This window comes from Filicampus tigris, chromosome 20 (genome assembly GCF_054856515.1).
Source record: "Filicampus tigris isolate MCC_2025a chromosome 20, RoL_Ftig_1.0, whole genome shotgun sequence".
Classification (NCBI taxonomy): Eukaryota; Metazoa; Chordata; class Actinopteri; order Syngnathiformes; family Syngnathidae; genus Filicampus; species Filicampus tigris.
Genome location: NC_141236.1, coordinates 1,296,524 through 1,316,535, shown reverse-complemented (window position 1 = coordinate 1,316,535; position 20,012 = coordinate 1,296,524). Strand labels below are relative to the sequence as shown.

Below are 20,012 nucleotides of genomic sequence, written 5' to 3'. Positions count from 1 at the left end.
GCCATGCTTAGTCCAGCCATTTTTTAAAATTTGTCACTCCCACCCCTCCGCCCTAAAAATGGGCATCCGGCCCGGCCGGAGGGTCCGACCGGTGCGATCCAGGGACGGACTGCCCAGCTCTGTTAAGATGTCTTATTTAGGAGATCCTTGGTTTTAATTTCTGTATATAAATCAGACAGAATAAAATAAAATGGTTGCGGTAAACCAAAAAGTGACTCTTTGATGAAAGGAAACAAAACAAATACAATTTCAGCAAAACATTTATTTTGTATCACACGCAGTCCCTAAATGTTTTGTGTGTGTTGTGTAATTTTACACATTGATGGGTACAAACTCCACAGACCCAACTATTTGTATACAAGCAATAAAAAGTCAATTTTCAATATGACCCTTTCAGTCAGTAAGGGAAATTTTCCTATTTTCCCAGTAGCACTTGAACTCAACATTACTTCACTTCAGAGGAAGCGACACTCCCCAGTCCTCAAGAGGTGCAGGTGTTTGCCACTATCACAGGTGGACTGTGCTCACTAAGTAATCGTGCTGCTTTCCGATACGTTTTTGAATTGCTTCAGAACACTGAAGTGACATGTGGAGGATCATGAGAGACACCCCGACTGGAAGATGCACTCAAAATGATTTGCTGTGATTGACTGAAAGAATGGATATCAAAGCCAAGTTTTCATCGTGTTGGGAGAGTTGTCTCACTTGTTTTAAGAAACCAAATTCTAGTGGGGTTAAGAAAGACAGCCAGAAAAAAGAAACTGATATCGTCATTGAAAACCCAAGCGCTGTCCGGACAGTTAAGCCGTATTTGAAAAGCCTAGAGAATGTCGAGAATCGTTTTGTCGCACTTTATGACTACTCTGCTCGTACCGAGGAGGATTTAAGCTTCAATGCAGGTGACATTTTGGAAGCTCTGGATATAAAAGCCACAGACTGGTGGTATGCGAAAGCGCTCACTGGAATTTCGACGTCCAAACAGGGTTATATCCCCGCAAATTATGTGGCGCCAGTGGAGAGTATCAACGCAGAACCGTGAGTATGCTAATAGTGGTGCCACCCTAGCTGCCATGCTCTTCATTTAACGAATTGAAAAGTAGGGTCAGCTTTTTAAATGTTTTACAACTGTAAATATATTTTATGCCCCTACCCTATGTTTCTTCAATTGTTTACAAATATAAAATATAGTCTTACAACAAGCTTATTATATTGGGCTTTGTATTAAGGGATGCTAGTTGATCATTGTCAGAAGTTAATAATGTACTTTTCAGGGCGTCAGGATCACATTAAGCACTCTTTCTTATGGTGTCCCTTGCCATATTATTTCAAGGGAATGGTGTCTGTTAAGCTTAATCGGTATAATTAAATTTACATGTTATCTCCTAACACTAGGTTATGACGTCAATTGAAAAAGTTGAGATGCAAATGCAGACAAGAAACGTAGTCACTGGACGGACTTACTGGATGTTCTCCGTTTTGCTTGACGAAACAGTAGACAGGTTTATCCTGTTTTGTTCACATGTTAAAATAGTTTTGGTCAAGGAAGGAATGTCATGTTTCTTCGCCTCTAAACAAACAAACGTAAAACTGAAAGTAAAAAAAAAAAAAAAATATATATATATATATATATATATATAAACACATATAAACACATCAGGTTTAAAACACCACACTAAACATGACAACATTATTTTATATTATGAATTGTCAGAGAACTATACTTACTACAGTATACTGTAAATAAGATGCCCTCTAGTTTTTACTTGACCAACGTGTTAGGTGCAGAAGTATGCTTAGACTGAATAAACTCACAGGTTGGCTCAGTTATGTTTAGATTTCAAACTCTATGCTCTATGCGGTGATCGGGTAAAAGTAAACCCTATAAATAAAGTATGGACAATTAGGGAATTTTTTAGTACACTTTCACTGTGAAATATCCAAAGAGTCCAGCGACCAGTGTGAGTGATCTTTGATGTTTTGTATCACTATCAATATCGATATATTCTGGATCACTCTGGGCCCCCCACCACTTTAATCTAATAAATTTCAAACATTATTTTCCAGGGCCGCAGTCATGGGCCATCAATCGTACGTTCACCCTGCAGACAACTACAGTCAAGTCATGAACACAATTATGAACTAATTTATTCAACCAGTGTTACACAGCATAGTATTTCATTAATATATAATAATAATAATGATTTTGGCTCTGGATTAACAACAAGAGGTTGTGGGGTCTCTCCATGTTACAGACAAAAAGCACCAGCTTTCAAAGCCAAATTTCAAAAGTTAAGTAAAATGGCTGTTGAGAGTGCAAATGTACGAGGTATTAGATGTACAGTAAATGCGTTTGTTTTTTCCATTTTGAAAAGGTTCCTTCTCTATTGGACATGGATTGAGCAAGTTGTTTTGGTGGGAGCAAGAAAGATAAGGAGTGGCTTGAAATCATCCTCAAACACAAGTGTTTGAAGAGATTCCACATGGATAATTGTCAGGGATGTAAACAAAAACAAAACAAAAACAGAAAGTTAAGTGTTACCAAATCAACTGAGTAGCCAATTGAACCATATGTGTTTAGACATTTTATGGATCCATGTTTTTGAGGGCAGCTAATTTAGTTTGCCTGAGATTCTTTTTTTTATGTTCACTTTCATGCGTAGCTGGTATTTTCCGGAGACAAAAAGGCTGGATGCAGAGAAGATGCTGTTAACAGGAAAGAACCAACAAGGATCCTTCCTAATCAGGAACTGTGAAAGTCAGAAAGGGGAGCTCTCCCTCTCAGGTAAGGAACCAGTAACTAGCAGAGCTGGGCACTTGACCCTTTTTTGCCACTCCGTCCTCCCTCTGCGACCTGGGTACCCTTCCGTCCTCGTCCCTCCATCCTTATTCATAAAAGTTATCGTTCTCCGACCCCGTTTGTCGTCGTCCTTTTAAAGCGATTCCATCCTGCATTCCGTTGCATACCTCCATCCTTGCTTAGTCCGCTCTTTTTAAAAGAATTCTCGTCCTGTGTCCGACCGTCCACAAAGTGGGCGCCCGTCCGGGACGGAATCATTTTATACAGTACCTATTGCACATTTTTCCGCAACTTCTGCTGCTGTAAAGTGTAGGGGGTCGGACGATTTGATCGACCAATATTAGCCCCAAATAATCATAATTGGCCAGAGTTTTGCCGATTAAATACCAAAATATTCTTTCTCATGAAACAGTAAATGCTGTTTACTGTCGGACCTGCTCAGATTGATATTCTTCCATTTTTTTTTCCAGTAAATGGAGCTCCGATTCCATTTAATCCGATAGGCTAAGATGACATTCTCACATGACTGCGTGCAAACACCTGCAACATTTTCATGACAATGGTGGTTTACCGTGTTCTGTTCGTGATGCAGAAGCTCTTGAGCATGATATTGCTTTTATAGCAAAATCTTCTGCTTCTCACCATCAGCAACAAGTGGAGATGGAGAAGATTAAATAACACATGTTCTTGATTCCACTGTGCGTAACAACCAGAAGGGCAATTAGAAGAAATTTTTGGGTAAGTGTCTGTGTTTGCATGACTGTAGGCATACACATTTTTGACGCAAACACTTTTTAAAAAGGAAGAGTGGCTCAGAGGCTCCAATTTCGCAGCCAAAACGATCCCTACCTATTCTCAAACCTTAAATGATTGTCACTCTCTTCCTGTAAATTATATATTTAAAATGGAACTCTGCCATAGATGGCATTTTTTGACATCTGAGAGAGGCTTCATCACTCATTTCACTTATGTTGCTCTATATACAGCATACATGTATATCTGGCTTAAATTCTCTTTTAAAAAAAAAAAATCAAATGACATATGTTAGTTTAACACATTTTAATCATCTGCAACTGATGTACAGTCCCCTCCAAAAGGATATTGGAATGGCAAGGTCAATTCCTTTTTTTGTTGTATACTGGTGTATACTGGTGTTTAAGATCAAAAGATTAATTTGAGACAAAAGTTCAGAATTCCAGCTTTTTTTTCATGGTGTTTACACCTAGATGTATTAAACAACTCAGAACAGAGTACCTTTTTTCATAAGCCAAAGTAGTGAAACTGACATTATTAAATGAAGTTAACTCATTCACTACCAGACATTTTCAGACTCATTATGAAATGGCATATTAATATGTAATTGGGTTAGAATGAGTTAAAGTGAATAACTAGGGATGTCCCGATCAGATTATGAGATCGGAAATCGGGGCCGATCACATGATAATCAGCTGGTCCATTAGTATTGGGTGAAAAAAATTGATTATTATTTTCTGAACATTTAAATGTCACAAAGCTGCAAAATAATCAAATTGTGCAATATCTTACCAAATAGAACCATAGCTTAGTTTTATATTACACAATGTTATTTTTTTTTGGGGGGTGGGGGTGTAATGTAGTAAGTCCGGCACGCGCACACCCACAGACACGTCTCCTTTGCTGCACACAGCTCTGTTCCAGGCTGAGTTTGTCTTCATAGCTTATTGTTTGGAGGGACAGGCAAGCCGAAAGATGCTCCTAAATGTGTCTGCCTTGCCTGATGTAAAGAATTCTTGCTGAACGGCGTTGTCAAAGCGTTGAGACAGCTGAGAGCGTGATGGACAGGTTAGCAATTATGACACGTCTATAGAGGTTTAACAAGTGTACATTTGGTGACAAGCAAGCTTGTTCCCCACTGGTTGCAATTAACGGGATCATAAATGAATGTCTTCTAGATGAGAGAAGTCAGGCCCATACCCAACAAATGCGGACCTGCCTGGGCCTTTCATTTCATTCTGCACAAGCCTATAAATATCGATGTAAATGTATTGTTTACCATTAACCCATTAAGGCTGGGAGCGCCTAACCGCGTTTCTACCACTAAAGCCGGGAGCGCTGTTGCGTCTTTCTACCCTTAGAGCCTTTACGTCATTTTCTTCTTTTTTTTTTTTTTTTTTTTTAATCCAATTCTCGGTCTCTTAGCCAATGAAATGCATCAGAATATACACATGACGGTGTCATAAGCCCTCGGAGGATGTCCAGAAATGTTTTTCTACCTTAATGCCAGACGCACAGACGAACGCGGGAGCTCTGAAATAAGTAACAATGTGATAAACGACGCGCTTATGGACTTTGAACCAGTCGAGATGTTTGTAGACAATGACGTACGGGTGGGCGATATGACGATATTAGATCGTTAAGGGGTTTAACACGTTGACGATCTCATAAAACCGAAAGATCGTTTGATCGTCTACAGGGCACATTCTATACGGTTTAGCTCTATGGCGGCTCAAAGCCGCTGACGCAACAAACGACCCAACCAATCACAGCACGCACAGTGCACCGTACATGACACTCCCCGCCTCCCTGTTTCTTTGTATAGCGGGAAGCTATAGCGGAAAGTCACCACGAAGCAGAGTTGGTCCCGAAAAGAAACTCCACATCCACAGTGTCGATTTGGTTTGGCTTTTCCTCGCAGGAGAAAGCGCAAACCAGTTATTTGCAAAGTTTGCAGAGACTCTGTTCAGATGTCGGATGGCAACACGACAAACCTGTTTATTCACTTGCGGAGACAGAGACAGCACCCAAAGAATACACCGACAGCCAAAGCAAACGGAGATCAGACACATGGTAGCCGGAGGCAGCCGCTAGCTCCAAGCTAACACAACCCACGGTAACACAGTCATTTAACAAGGGCACTCCATATGAAAAAACAAGCAAGCGGTGTAAAGAACTGAGGCAGTGACTTACCTTGCTGAAGACATGATTCCCATTAAAACAGTGGAAAATGGGGTGTTTAAAAGACTCTTCTACTACTTTAAAGTACTAGATCCGCGTTATGAGCTGTGTTTTTATGTTTGTTTCCTTTTCTTTACATTCACTGCACATTTTGAAGAAAATTGTCACTATTCAAATTAAAACCTGTTCAGAACGTTTAAAACGTCTTTTTTGTCTTTTAGTTTCATATGCATTTTAAATGTTTTATGTTTAACATGAGGAAAATGGTCAAAAATGTGCAAATTAGCCCTCTAAAAAAATCATGATCGTGATTTTATCTTGAAAAAATTGTGATATTTTTGCCATATCGTCCACCACTACAATGACGATATTGAGGTCTTTGTAACAGAATAGAATATGGTAATTACCACTCAATTTTATTTATTTATTTATTTTTTTTTAAATTGTGTGAAGGCAAAGGCCTTCACACGTTATTCCTGTACTTTAAACATATTTTATTAAGAACACTTTTTCAGCGTGCGTCTCCTTCCACATTTTTATCCAATTGACTTCATTCAAGTTTCAAACATTCAGAAAATTCCTGCCTTCTGGGGTACCATTTTTTCTTGTTTCACAAATTTTTCACAATTTCCAATTTTTCACCCCAAAAAAACACATTAATTTCCAATGGCACATTCAACATTTCAAATTTATACCGTTCCAATTTCAAATTCACAACATTCATCTCATTCAACTCACATTGGTAAAGCTTTTCAACACACCCACAATTCCTACATCCCAAAAATTCAACTTATTCACCCTTAAAAAAACAAAAAAAAATCACCATTCATTCCTAATTGCACATTCAACATTTCACTTTTACATAATTTCAATTTGAAATTCACAACATTCAGCTCATTCAACTCACATTGGTAAACTTTTCAACACACCCAAGATTCCTACTTCCCAAATATTCAAGTCATTCACCCTTAATAAACCCACAAAATTTCACCATTCTTTCCCATTGGCATATTCAACATTTCACATTTACATCATTCCAATATGATATTCACAACTTTCATCTCGTTCGACTCGTATTGGTCTAGCTTTCCAACACGCCCTAAATTCCTATTCCCCACACATTCAACTCATTCACCCTTAAAAAAAACCCCACAAAAATTCAACTATTCACCATTCATTTGCATTGGAACATTCAACTTTTCACATTTGCACCATTCCAATTTCAAATCTACAACATTCAGCTCATTCAACTCACATTGTTTTTCAACACACCCAAAATCCCTACTTCGCACCCATTCAACTCATTCACCCTTTCATCTCGTTCGACTCGTATTGGTCTAGCTTTCCAACACGCCCTAAATTTCTATTCCCCACACATTCAACTCATTCACCCTTAAAAAAACCCATAAAAATTCAATTATTCATCCTTTTCCATTGGCACATTCAACTTTTCACATTTACACCTTTCCAATTTCAAATTCACAACATTCAGCTCATTCAACTCACATTTAAGGGACGGTGGGGCGGGGATGGCGATGTTTTCACTAACAAGTTCATTTTATATATTTTTTGATCAGGAAAATGAATGAAGCGACCATATTGTTAAAAAATATTAGGACACCCCGATTTCTCATCCGAAGGTGGCCCTAATGAAGCGGCCATATTTTTCAAAAATATTGGGACACTCCAAATTCTCATCACCAGGTGGCCCTAATGAAGCAGCCATATTGTTCAAAAATATTGAGACACCCCAAAGTGACTCGAAAGTGACCCCTAAGTGACCCGGAAGTGATCCCAAGCGACCCCACAGTGACCCGGAAATGACCCGGAACTCACCCCAAGTAACCCGGTAGTGAGCGGAAGTGACCCCAAGTAACCCCAAAGTGACCCGGAAGTGACAGCAAAGTGATCCGGAAATGACCCGGAAGTCGCCCGAAACCCATAACCTCCATTTGTTTTCAATGAGACTTTCTATTAATATGTTTTACACGGTTCCCATTCTAAATTCTAATTCATTCACTATGTTCAATGAACGTATCATTCTAGGTTCTTCTTTCTTCTTTCCTTCTTTGATTCCTTGCTCCCTCCTTCCTTGCTTCCTAGTGTCATTACTTCCTTGTTTCTTAGCCTCCTTTCTTGCTTCTTGCTTCTTGTGTTGTAGTAGGGAGGGAGGGATCCAAAACGCACATGTTATGGCTCTCGGGGAACCTGAGTTCCCTAACCCTGAGTTAGTTTGCTAAGGCAGAGCGGGGCATCGTCCCTCCGTCCCTGAGTTTCAGTCCTGCATATTTAATCGACCCACTTGGTCCCAGTCGGTCGGAGTCAGCCAAACGACATCGAGAACAACGACTTAACCAATACCACGTCACACACAGGTGCCACTCCTGACACACTGCCGAGTAAGGAAACAATAAAGGTTTGTGTACCTTGCGGTCACACAAACGCGATGACATGCGTGTCTGCTCGTACAGCGCCTGTGTGTGACATAATAATTACGTTCCCGATGCCGTTTGGCTCTAGCCGACGATGGACTGGCCGGGACCATGTGGGTCGATTTACATATGCAGGACGGGGATGGAGGAATGATCCCCAACTCTGTGCTAAGGAAGCATATTACTTACAGGTACTTTAGTATCTTTAAATACTAATTTCATCATGACCCACAGCTGAGGTAGGTTTTACAGTTATGCCAGTTAGTTCAAGTAACTTTGTCTAATCTGTTATACATACAACATACCTGAAATAGCATTCCTCTCAGACATGTGGTGCTGTAATAAAAACAAAACTATTAAACAAAAAATAAATGAACTTCTGTCTAAAAAATGTACATTGTGCATTACACTATAACATTATAAAATGTGGTAAATCTGGCTTGGTTAACAAGAGGAACTGCAATTCCCATATACCGGTGTATATATACAGTACATGTGTGGTATTGATATAATGAGCAGCAATGTACACGGTTGAGTATCAGAACAACTTAAGTTAAATTATAGACATTTATAAACAGTGTAGCAGAATAATCAGTTGAGTAATGTACACTGTGCTGCGAGGGTAAAGTGCATGCAATGCTTGAAGTGCAGTTGTGCATGAGCTGAATTATGGTCTAGAGACAGTGGCGGTGGTCGGTGACAGGGAGGGATAACTGGGCAAATCAGAGAGTGAGTTGAGCATCCTGTTTGCCTGGTGGAAGAAACTGTCTTTTGAGCTTGTTAGTTTTGGCCAGAAGGCTCTGCAGTCTTCTCCCTGATGGCAGCAGTCTGAAGAGGCAGTAGGATGAGTGAGTGGGATCACCTGCATTCCTGGTGGCCTTGCAAGTGAGGCAGGTGTGATAAATGTCCAGAAGGAGGGTAGAGAGAAACCAATGATCTTTTCAGCTGCTCTCACAGTGTGCTGCAGGGTCTTGCGGCAGGAGGCGGTGCAGGCACCATACCACACAGATGTGCTGCTGCTCAATATGATGGTATTGGAGGAGTTGCTTACGACGCGAACTGCCTGTGGTCTCCCAGTCAGGAAGTCCAGCAGCCAGTTGTACAGGGAGGTGTTGAGTCCCAGCCGGTCTAGTTTGAGGATGAGCTACTGGGGGATGATGGTGTTGAATGCTGAGCTAAAGTCGATGAACAACATTCTGACATGCGAGTCTTTGGTCTCCAGGTACGTGAGGGCCGAGTTGAAGGCATCATCGGTCGAGTAGTTGGACCGATATGCAAACTGGTAGGAGTTCAGCATGGGCCGGAGGGAGGATTTGATGTGCTCCATGACTAGCCGCTCGGAGCACTTCATAATGATGGGAGGGAGTGCAACAGGGCGGTAGTCATTGTAGCAGGAGTAGGAGATGGCTTCTTTGGGACTGGGGTGATGGTGGTTCATTCACCGAGGAAGGTTGAAAATATTGCAGAGTGGGGGGGGACCAATAATGTTTTCTGTTGGACTAATATTTGTTTATATTTTTTTGGCAAGGGAGCTACCAACATGCAAAAAATATATACTGTATATTAAATAAATCCGCTGTGTCAGAGGGACTGATGATTATGAAATAATGGTCAGAAAAACATTTGCTAAACTCAATGTATGAAGTTAACCCAGGAGAAGACAGTTAATATGATGTTTTGTCTTTCAGTGTTGGACGATGGGAAGGTGAAGCATTATAAACTAAGAAAAACAGAGCTGGGTCTCTATTATGTCTCAAAGACCAGAGTATTTGAAACGTTGAAGGAGTTGGTGTATCACTACTCGACACAAGCAGATGGACTCTGTGTGCGTCTGGGAGAACCATGCAAAAAGGTATGCATTTTAGGTTGTACATTTGTATGTTTTATTATAAACAAAAAAAAAGTCTATTTGCACTGCATAACCATAATAATCTGAAATGACTGCTTCTGTTTGTACAGATTGAGGCTCCACAGACTAATGGCCTATCCTATAACACTGTGGACCAATGGGAGATTGACCGCAGTTCCATCAAGCTCCTTCATAAACTGGGAGCAGGTCAATTTGGAGAAGTTTATGAGGGCCTATGGAATGACACAACAGCCGTTGCAGTGAAGACCCTCAAACCTGGTAAGAGCCTCGATGTAAATACTGTTCAAAATATCTTTCCTTGTGAACAAGGGAAATATTTTATGTAATCACTAATGCTACGTTCACACCAAACACGGATGATGCGTTTCTGGCGGCGCGTTTGAATTGGAGTCAATGTAGTTCGTGCAGGCGGGCGCAGTTGCGGTTGCGTGTGGGGCGGTGCGAATGATGCGTTTGGAGCGGTGGGACACGGAGCGAAGAACCGAAAATCCGTCCATTCGCCCCATCCGTTGCGTATAAAACAAGTCAACCTTTTGCCATTCCGCCTCGCGGCACCCAATCAGCATCGCGCATACTACGTCACACACAGCCAAACAGCGTCCTGTTCACTCTGCGGCTTTTTATTTTTTTTTCCAATGTTGCTACCGTAATGTGGATTATTGAATAGAGTAATGTCAATCAGCTCAAGTCTTGATGCCGTGACACTCTTCGTCGAGAGGTTTTTCTTTTTAAATCTGTTACATTTATATGTACTGTACTGTATATGGATGTCAGGTGATCAAGTTGTACAGTTTTCAATGAGTTGCCTAAAAAAAGTAGAAAAGAAATGAGAGAATTTTAATTTAAGAGTATCGTGGGTAAATGTACCTCTTTGCATATATTGTCCGTTGATAAGGTTCTGGGCAGGTGATGCAAATTGACTTATTGATTGAATTAGAATATTTTATTTTAAAGTCAGAGATCACTGATTCCTCAACTAATGTCTGTGTGGCATCCAACCTTGTCTTTCTGCACTGGGGCATATCATGATGGAACACCCTTCCCCAAACTGTTCTCCAAGGTTGGAACCTGCACACTGATAAATATCTTAATTTTTTAATCTGGCCACTGATTTACATTTTTACTTTACCCCTTGGGACCTATTATAATTCATATACTAAGAGACTTTTGTTTTATATTCAAGGTACCATGGGCGCAGAGGACTTTCTCAGAGAGGCTCAAATCATGAAGAGACTGAGGCATGCCAAGCTAATCCAACTTTATGCCGTCTGCACCATGGAAGAGCCCATCTATATTATCACAGAGCTGATGAAGAACGGCAGCTTGCTTGAATACCTCCAAAGTACATGCTTTTTATCTTACATTTTAATACATTACCTTTTTTTTCAGTTATTTATTCTTATTTCATCATATGAAGTTATTGTTACAATTAGGAATGCATGATAACGGACCGAGGAAAAAAATGACGTCACATTCAATGGTCCGATATCCACAAAAGTGGACCGATAACAAAGGATACTTCAAATATACCAACATTTGGTCTAGGTATTGTCATGTTAAGAATGTCAAGCAACAAGCATCTGCTGCATGATGTAGCATGTAAACATGGCGTAGTCGTCACCGGTGTGGGCTTTTTAAAATTTCTTTTTACTTAGTAAAATGGTAATTTTTTTTAAATGTATTTTTATTTGGAGACTTGAACTGTTATTGTGATTACAACTGTATAGGGCAGGGGTCGGCAACATGCCTCTCCGGCGCCGCATGCGTGACTTGGGAAAATAAATTCTAAGAAGTTGAAGTGTATTGTACGACGTCAGACGGTAACTACAGTGCAACAACATTTCCGTCAAAGTACACAGAAGGATCTCTCGTCCTTCTCGCCGTCCGCTCACTCCTCTCTCATTCGCACACCCCTCCCATCCAGCGAGTCGCTTTAGAAACAACACAACTTAGCCAAACACAAATGTCATCACAACACAGATAACCCAAATTCGTTACAGTATGTTGTCTAAAAAACGTGTATTATGTCTTAAGTCAAAGTTTTTAACTTTTTTCAGACCTTGTGCAATTTCGGTAGTCAGCAGTCGTTTGACAGCACTTGACGTGCTGACACGCCTGCGTACCAGCAACACCAAAACTGCACAATATGAAAAAGTATTTTATTTGTGTGTGTACCTTTTGTTTGATTGTAGTTGTAAAATGTAAGGTTATTGTGATCTCGAAATATTGAAATAAAATGATATATCGTCACTGTCGGCCGAAAACCTCAAAAGTCCAAACAAATTCAAATTCATTTTTTTACGCAATTCAGTTAGAATGGTCCACCCCAACTTCATCTGTAATTTTTATGCAATTCTAGCCAATTTAAAGCGGTGAAAACGGCAAATACTCAAAGCACGATTTGACAGCCGCTCTTGACCACAATTTGTCCGAGTGTGTTCTGGAGGAGTTTGCGACACAATGATGTGTCCTCCGTCTGTGGAATGCGGAAGCCGTGTGGCATAGGATTTTATTATTTTATTATTATTTTATTATTTGTTTTTTAGGAGGGGCTTGATGGCGGTTACTTTTAGGAGTTTAGGAAACTTGCCTGGCTGAAGTGAGCAGTTGATTTGCTGTAACATTGCTTGAACAGATTTTACAATAGTTCCGAAAAAGTCAGATGATATTGAGTCAAGACAGCTAGTTGGCTGCTGAAATCTGTTGTAGTTTTTTGATACGCCTATCAAATTCTGTCATGGTAATTGAATTATTTCTGTGTGATTTTAAGTGCTCCATGATTTTGTAATTTTGCTGGTTTGTGAAGAAGTTTGACAAGATGGATTGTACAAATTACTTTTCCATTTAAGTAGTCGGCACATTTAGTGCATTCATCTGTTGAGAGGAGTTCTGGTTCTATTTGATTTGGGGGATTGGTGCGATTGTTGACCACAGCAAATGGAATGTGTGCATTGTTTAGGTTCTTACTAATGATTTCAGAAAAGTGTTGTTGTCTACCTTCTACTAACTCTTTGTTAAAATGACTAAGACATTGTCAGATCAGATCGGGACATCCCTAAAAATAGTCTACTGTAAGATGTAACCCTCTGTTTGTAATCGTTATTTTCATGTTTGGGGTATTGGCTTAGCTCTTCACTACACTAATGTAGTTTCCAAGATGGTAACACAACCGTCGATTTTCTATTGTATGTAGTGTTGTGGTCTTGAGTCTATTTGTATGGGGGGAAAAAAATCCCAAATTTAAAAAAAGAAAAGACATGGACAAAAATCTGGCGACAGGGTGAAAGTAGACTTTATAGTCTACTGAGCAGGCATACTTTCTGAGGACCACTAGATTTTATTTCAGTAGGGCGTGTTTGTTTTTATTCATGCCTGCTTCCTTGTTCCTCAGTCAGGTACCTTCTCAATTGGCTACGTTCTTTTTCCCGGCATAATTCTCACGCTCACGACTCTGGGTTTCGTCTCACACAGTTTTTGGTCGCAAATATTGTATATATTTAACATTGGCAGCTATGGCCCGTTTTGGACACTGATATCCGGACAAATTCACTCTCAACTCACCTCAGACCACATGATAATCTTATAGAACATGGTTGTCCAAACTATGGCCCAGGGTACCTTTGCGGGCCGCCATCCATTTTTCAGTAGTCCACAACAAATACTAAAAAGGAATTTGACAAAGTTAGTTAAAAAAAAAAAAGAGTGGAGTGGAGGTGGGCAGGTTGAGAAGGGATGGTCCAAAAAATAGGTGCCTCTATTACTAATTGTTTTATGTATTGTAGGGCTTTTATAGCTATGCAAATATACAAATAAACTTTATGACTATAAATGGTTCTAATAATGTGATGATTAAAGCGGAAGTCAACCCAAACATATTTTTTTCAAGAATATGTTCTATGCAGCCCCACTAGTTTAAACACAACATTTTGATTAATATCGCGTATGTGGAAAATGAGAACCAGCAAAATCCACCTGTTTTTAGCCATCTCAGGCGGTGGTCATTTTCTCACTATTGTCGATTGACAATGACATCACAGTTGCTCAGGTAACAACCATTCACAGAGCCCCTGTTTTCTGAAGCTGAGACATGATTGATTGGTCGTTATCTGAGCCCCGAGCAACCTTAACCCTAACCCTGGCTAGATTTTGCTGCTTAACTCATATTCCACAAACACACTTTTAGTCAGAATGCCTTGTTTCAACTAGTGGGCCTGCATAGAACATATTCTTGAAAAAAATATGTTTGGGTTGACTATCTCCTTTCAAGAGTTAAATTTTAGAAGCAAAAATTGTTTCTTACATTTTCTGCTGTGTGCCAAGGTCTGCATTATTAATATTAATGATCGTCAAGTAACTGTTATAAAGTGGTCAGCTTACTACAGTTTCCTGTTGTTTTGGTTCTGAATGTAGAGATGGGATTTGGTTACTGCTCCGTGCAGGGGTGGATCTAGTCTAGTGATCTAGTTCAGTGTGTTTTCAATTAAAGTCAGAGAATTTCAAAGCGGCCCTTGCATTCTTCCGCTTTTCTGAAAGCGGCCCTCAGATGAAACAGTTTGTACACCCCTGTTATAGGATAAACATAAACAGGGCTTGACCCTGCGGCCAAAATGCCTGCCAGTGCGGCGAACTTTACAGTGTGTGCTGGTAAAAATTTCATGGTCACGCGAGTAAATGTTTTAATTAGGGGTGCAACGGATCATCTTTGATCACGCGCCATGGTTCGGGCTGTATTGCTTTAATCGTGGGTTCTCAATAAGCAAACCTTTACTTTGAGGAAGTTACTTTATCTTACTTGGCTTCATCACATGTACAGACAGGAACACAAAACACGTCTGAGCTCCTCCGTCAATCTGATCCTTTCCCCCGAACACCCTCTACTGTCTGGAGGTATATACAGCATTCATATGAACCATTGATGTTAAGCAAATATGTATTTTGCTGTTATCATTACATGGACCGCATATGGTCCATGGATTGGTTGGTGGGGAAAGAATGTGTGCAATTAAGTGAAGGCAGCATATTCAATGCACATTCACTTTAGTAAAGTGTTGCAGTGGTCATGTCTAGTGGAGGAGGAGACAAACCCTCCTGGATAAGCAAACCGCAAAACACACCAACATGCTATGAAGGCCAACTTCCAAATAAAAGGCTGACAAATAATACATGGACATTATTGCATTAGCACAGTAGGTTTTTATTTTTAAGTTGGCGCTCGCAACACGTAGTGACGTGGCGGCTGGCTTGGCTCGTCTACCAACATCAACAGAACGCCATTCCGAAAATATTAAATCGCTAATTAAAGAAGCAAAGAAGCAACTAGTTAATTAGTTAATTATGCTGTCATCGTATGATACGACAAGTCTACGGCGTTAGCGGCTAGTCGCTAGCTGCATGCAAGTGAGATGCAAATGAATCTGCACACTTGAATTTGATGCCAAAAGCCTGACATGTTGCAGTTGCTCCCGATCCATTTTCAACAATTCAGGTTTACTCAAATATGCTGTTTTATCAGGCCAACGTTCATGTGGTTCTGAGTCAATTGGTCCCACAATCTCATCTCATCTTCGAGCGGCTGAGATCTACGAAATCTGGCGCAGGTCCAGCCAGAAGCAGTGATAGATGTGCTAGAGAGACAGAATACTCATTCCAGTAACAACAAATCATGTCAAATTAAAAACTCAGGTATGATTTTCTGTCTTTTCGTCTTTTTCAACTGATTAAATGATACCCCCGCCATTAATTTTATTTTAATACCTTAGTCTTCTTTTTAACACAAATTAAACAAAAATCAACGTTGCCTCGAAAATATATTAAACAAAATATTAATCAAGATAAAGAACAAACCTGCCTTTTGTTATATATTATAATTCTTTAGGTTTACAACCCCCCCCCCGCCCAAAAAAAAGGAGCGCCTTTAAAGGAGTCCCCTTTAAAGAGGCATTACACTTTAAATATCAGGAACAAAACACTGAAGAATATTGTGAGCCTTTATAGCAGTTCTATTTTATTTTCATCAGTCATCTGAGCTTTAATGAGTTTCCACATAGCCCCTGCAATGTGGTCACATATCCGTGGTTGTGAAGCACTGCTTTGGAGCACATAATCCAAAGCAGTGTTGAGGGGCCTGACTTAAATGATTATAATGGTAGGCAGGCAGTGAAGCACTTGGTTTTCCCAAGGGGAAGAGGCCTCACTATAAGAGCTGGTGCCTCTGCATTGAACAAATTAATGTTCACATAAAAGCAAAGCCTTTTTTTTCTTTTCAATGTCTTCTTTTAAAGTTATACAAAATAATTGACCTGCTTTGTCACCCACTGTTTGTTGCAGACAGTTTCTGTTCCAGTAAAATATTTTGCAAATATGATACCTTGAGTCACTGACAATCTTTATCAATATGAAACCACGATATGCCAATTGGGACGATTATACATCAGCAATTGTGGTCATAATCCATAAAAGGGTGCGACCAAATCTGTGATGGTGCAAACAACTGAAAAAGTTGGTTAGTGCTACCAGTTCAAAAGTTAGTGTAAAGCCCTGCTAAAATAATCTGACATTTGTCCTCCTTGGTTGGGAAGGGGCAAAATCGGGACAAAAATGGGTACAAAAAAAAATCTTTTAATATTTGAAAAATCCTTGTGTATCCGGCTTAAATTGCACTCTGTGACATTGATCGGCCATTTAAGAGGTCTTTGTTTTGTGACTGCATTAAATGGATTTTGTGATATTTAATTTTATTTTATTTTAGACGGAATACTTAAACAATTTGATGTTCGTTATTATATCCTGTAACACTGATGCTACTATATAAAAAGATTTTGTTTCCTTGGTTTGAACCACTGCTCCTCTAGAGTTACAGTTTTTGACTTGGACTCGGGCGTTTAAATAATACAACAAATAAAGGGATCAGGATGTGAAAGTTGAACCATTTCTTGATGTATTATGTACACTAATCCTTTGTAGCTCACGTGTTTGATTTACTTTTACAATTTTTTTTGCACTGCTAGTTGACAAAGGAGATGTCGTTACTAACTCTTTGCATCGTAACTCTGTTTGCATACTCCACAGTTCTACACATTAACTGGCTTATTTTGGTTGTCTAAATAATTTCAGAAGACAAGGGTGCCAAACTACAACTCTCTGACCAGATCGAGATGGCTGCTCAGGTGGCATCTGGTATGGCTTTTCTGGAATTGCAGAACTACATTCACAGAGATCTTGCTGCCAGGAATGTGCTGGTAGGGGAGAACAACATCTGCAAGGTTGCTGATTTTGGTCTCGCCAGGGTCTTTCAGGTATGTCTTGCATATGCTGCGTAAATTTAAGAATCTTGGCCTAATGCTTTATTTGATGTGAAAAGCTGTTGTTGAGGTCTTTGCTTTGGGACTAGAGGGGAAAAACAATCACAGGACCACCAAATGGAATTATACGAAATGTACTGTTTTCAATTAATCTAGTTTACATGTTTTTGGACTGTGGAAGAAATTGGAGTTCCTCAAGAAAACTGACAAGCACAGGAAGAACATGCAAACGCCACACAGAATTCTTCCATCCTGATGGAGAACCAAACCTACTCTCCACACAAAATATGAATAAATCCTCTATCATGTGTTCTCTTGAGTGTCTTCTAGTCTGAACTATTTTGATTGTGTGATTATTATTCTTTTTGTATCCAGAATGAGAATGTGTATGAGGCAAGAGAAGGTACCAAATTTCCTGTGAAATGGACTGCTCCCGAAGCCATCCACAACAACGTATTCACAATCAAATCTGATGTCTGGTCATTTGGTATTCTGCTGTATGAGATCATGACATTTGGCAAAATGCCGTACCCAGGTAAGACCAGTGTTGAAAAAATAAATAAATTCACACCTGAGCTATCATACCGGTTTGCTTTTCTCTGGTTAGCTCTGACAATTTCCCCTTGTGTTTTTGTCAAGACATGACAAACTACCAGGTTGTCCAACGAGTTCCTCAAGGCTACAGAATGTCACGTCCCTCCAAATGCCCCAAAATCATGTATGACATCATGATGGACTGCTGGAATGAGAATGAACAGGACCGGCCCACATTCGAGACCTTGCAGTGGAAGTTGGAGGACTTCTTTGACCTGAACGCTACCTCCTATGACGACACCGCGACCTATTAGCCCAATGGGCTGAGAACTCAATAATCCATTTAAACCAAAAATCACTTGAATCCATTCATCCATCGGGGATGTATTTTGAAATTCCAGTTAAATTTAGAACCTGATTGACATTTGGATGTCATACTGTGAGGAAGCTTTCACCGTTGTCCTTCTGATTTTGTGTTTTGAAATGGGCTCAAAGTCTGCTTTCAACAAAGAGGTAAATATAGCCTTGATATATCTTGATGAACCAGTTCTACTTGCAATTCACCCTGGCCACATTCTTTCTGCTTTCTACCTGCTGTGCAAGATATGACAATGAGTGAATCATACAACACTTTACCTCAGCATGTGATCTTAAATCTTGAAGCCATGTACAGTAACTCTGTAGTTGGTCTGTGTGCACTTTTTGTCTAAACAATTTTAAAACATCTTCATTGTTATTGTCTGCCATTTTTGTATATTTGGTTATCCGTGGGTGTGATTAATTTGCTGTAATTTTTAGCTTAAGCATCCTTTTAGTTTCACTCTGTATGATACTGTACACGATTGCCAACTGTAATTATGCTATCATTTTAACAAAGTAGCTTAGTGGTTTGCACAGATGTGGTGATTTTGTATTTTTAACAAAGGTTTACTTCAATGTAGTGAATTAATTATACATTAAACAAGTGTTTGGATAACCTTACTGTATTTTATATTGAATAAAACAGCGAATCAAACAGAATTCTTCTGAAATTATTTGTTCATGTAGCAGCATAGCTAGAGTTCCCGGATATGGATTTTCCTTAGGAAATGAAGTCAATTTCGGATTCTCAGCATTCAATAATTTTTGTCATTTCTCTACAGTATATATCTACTAGGACACTGAACTGAAGAATTAAATTGTGGTTTCTCTCTAGTAACAATAACCCTATGAAAATGAAATATTTAGGAAATAGACTGTAAAATTAGAAAGAGGCCAAACAGTGCAGGAGCTCTGTATTGTATAGCTTAGAGCCACACTGGAAGCGACTGCAGAGGACCATCGAGGAAAAAAATATAGTTGTACACGAAGAACAATCGGGGTGCACCTACTATAGTCACTTGGGTCTGGTGGTTTCAGCATCAGAGGTTGTTTTTTGGTGCTCATTTTCCCCCAAACATTGACCCCACCGACCTATAACAAGTCTAAGTAAAGTATGGCCCGCAGACCACATCCGTCTGTCTGTTATCGGCCCTCGCGGCTATCTTTATGTGCTGCTTTTATTTTGATGTGCACATGTTTCGGCAGTGCAAGCGAATGAGAGCAACAACTTGTCTTCAGAGTTGCCGACTTGAGAGTTTATTCACTGACTTTTCTAACAAAGTCTAGCAACTACACCCGTCCACCAACCCCCCCAAAGAAACTCCAACGCAAACTGGTCCTCATATTGGCGAGTAGCGACGTTCTTCTTTCAATGCACGGTGGAGGCAGGGATATGCGGTCATGGTTGGCAATTGAGGTACCGCCACAATGCCCCCCTGGTGGCTGTTCTTTACATGTGAGAAGGAAAAAAAACTCCTTAAGATTACATTAAATTGTGTTCCATTTTATCAGTATGGTCCATGCTTTCCATTGATTTTCTTTTGCAATCCAAAAACAGTTGTTGTGGGATTTTCAGCAATTAACTGAATTCAGTAAGATAAGATGTTTGGAAAAACAAATTGTCCTTTGGGTTTCTTTTTTTAAAATTGAGACTTCAATTAGACATAAGTCTAACAGAACAGTCTTGTGTCCTGTGAGAGTGCAAAGAAAAATAGAAAAGGGGAGATTCTTATGCAGACAGGATTAGGTGACTTAAGACAGGAACAGTGACTTTAAAACATCGA

The 20,012-nt window shown here is 39.8% G+C and overlaps 1 protein-coding gene across 1 annotated transcript; it reads left to right on the top strand.

Moving 5' to 3' along the window:
* The first annotated feature begins 461 nt into the window (after nucleotides 1-461).
* frk (fyn-related Src family tyrosine kinase) lies at nucleotides 462-18,888 on the top strand. The gene is made up of 8 exons (XM_086018450.1): nucleotides 462-1,035; nucleotides 2,661-2,782; nucleotides 9,852-10,015; nucleotides 10,123-10,291; nucleotides 11,217-11,375; nucleotides 17,147-17,328; nucleotides 17,710-17,869; nucleotides 17,974-18,888. The coding sequence occupies exons 1-8, from the start codon at nucleotides 659-661 to the stop codon at nucleotides 18,180-18,182; spliced, it is 1,542 nt and encodes a 513-aa protein (XP_085874576.1). The 5' UTR covers nucleotides 462-658; the 3' UTR covers nucleotides 18,183-18,888.
* Nucleotides 18,889-20,012: the final 1,124 nt, after the last annotated feature.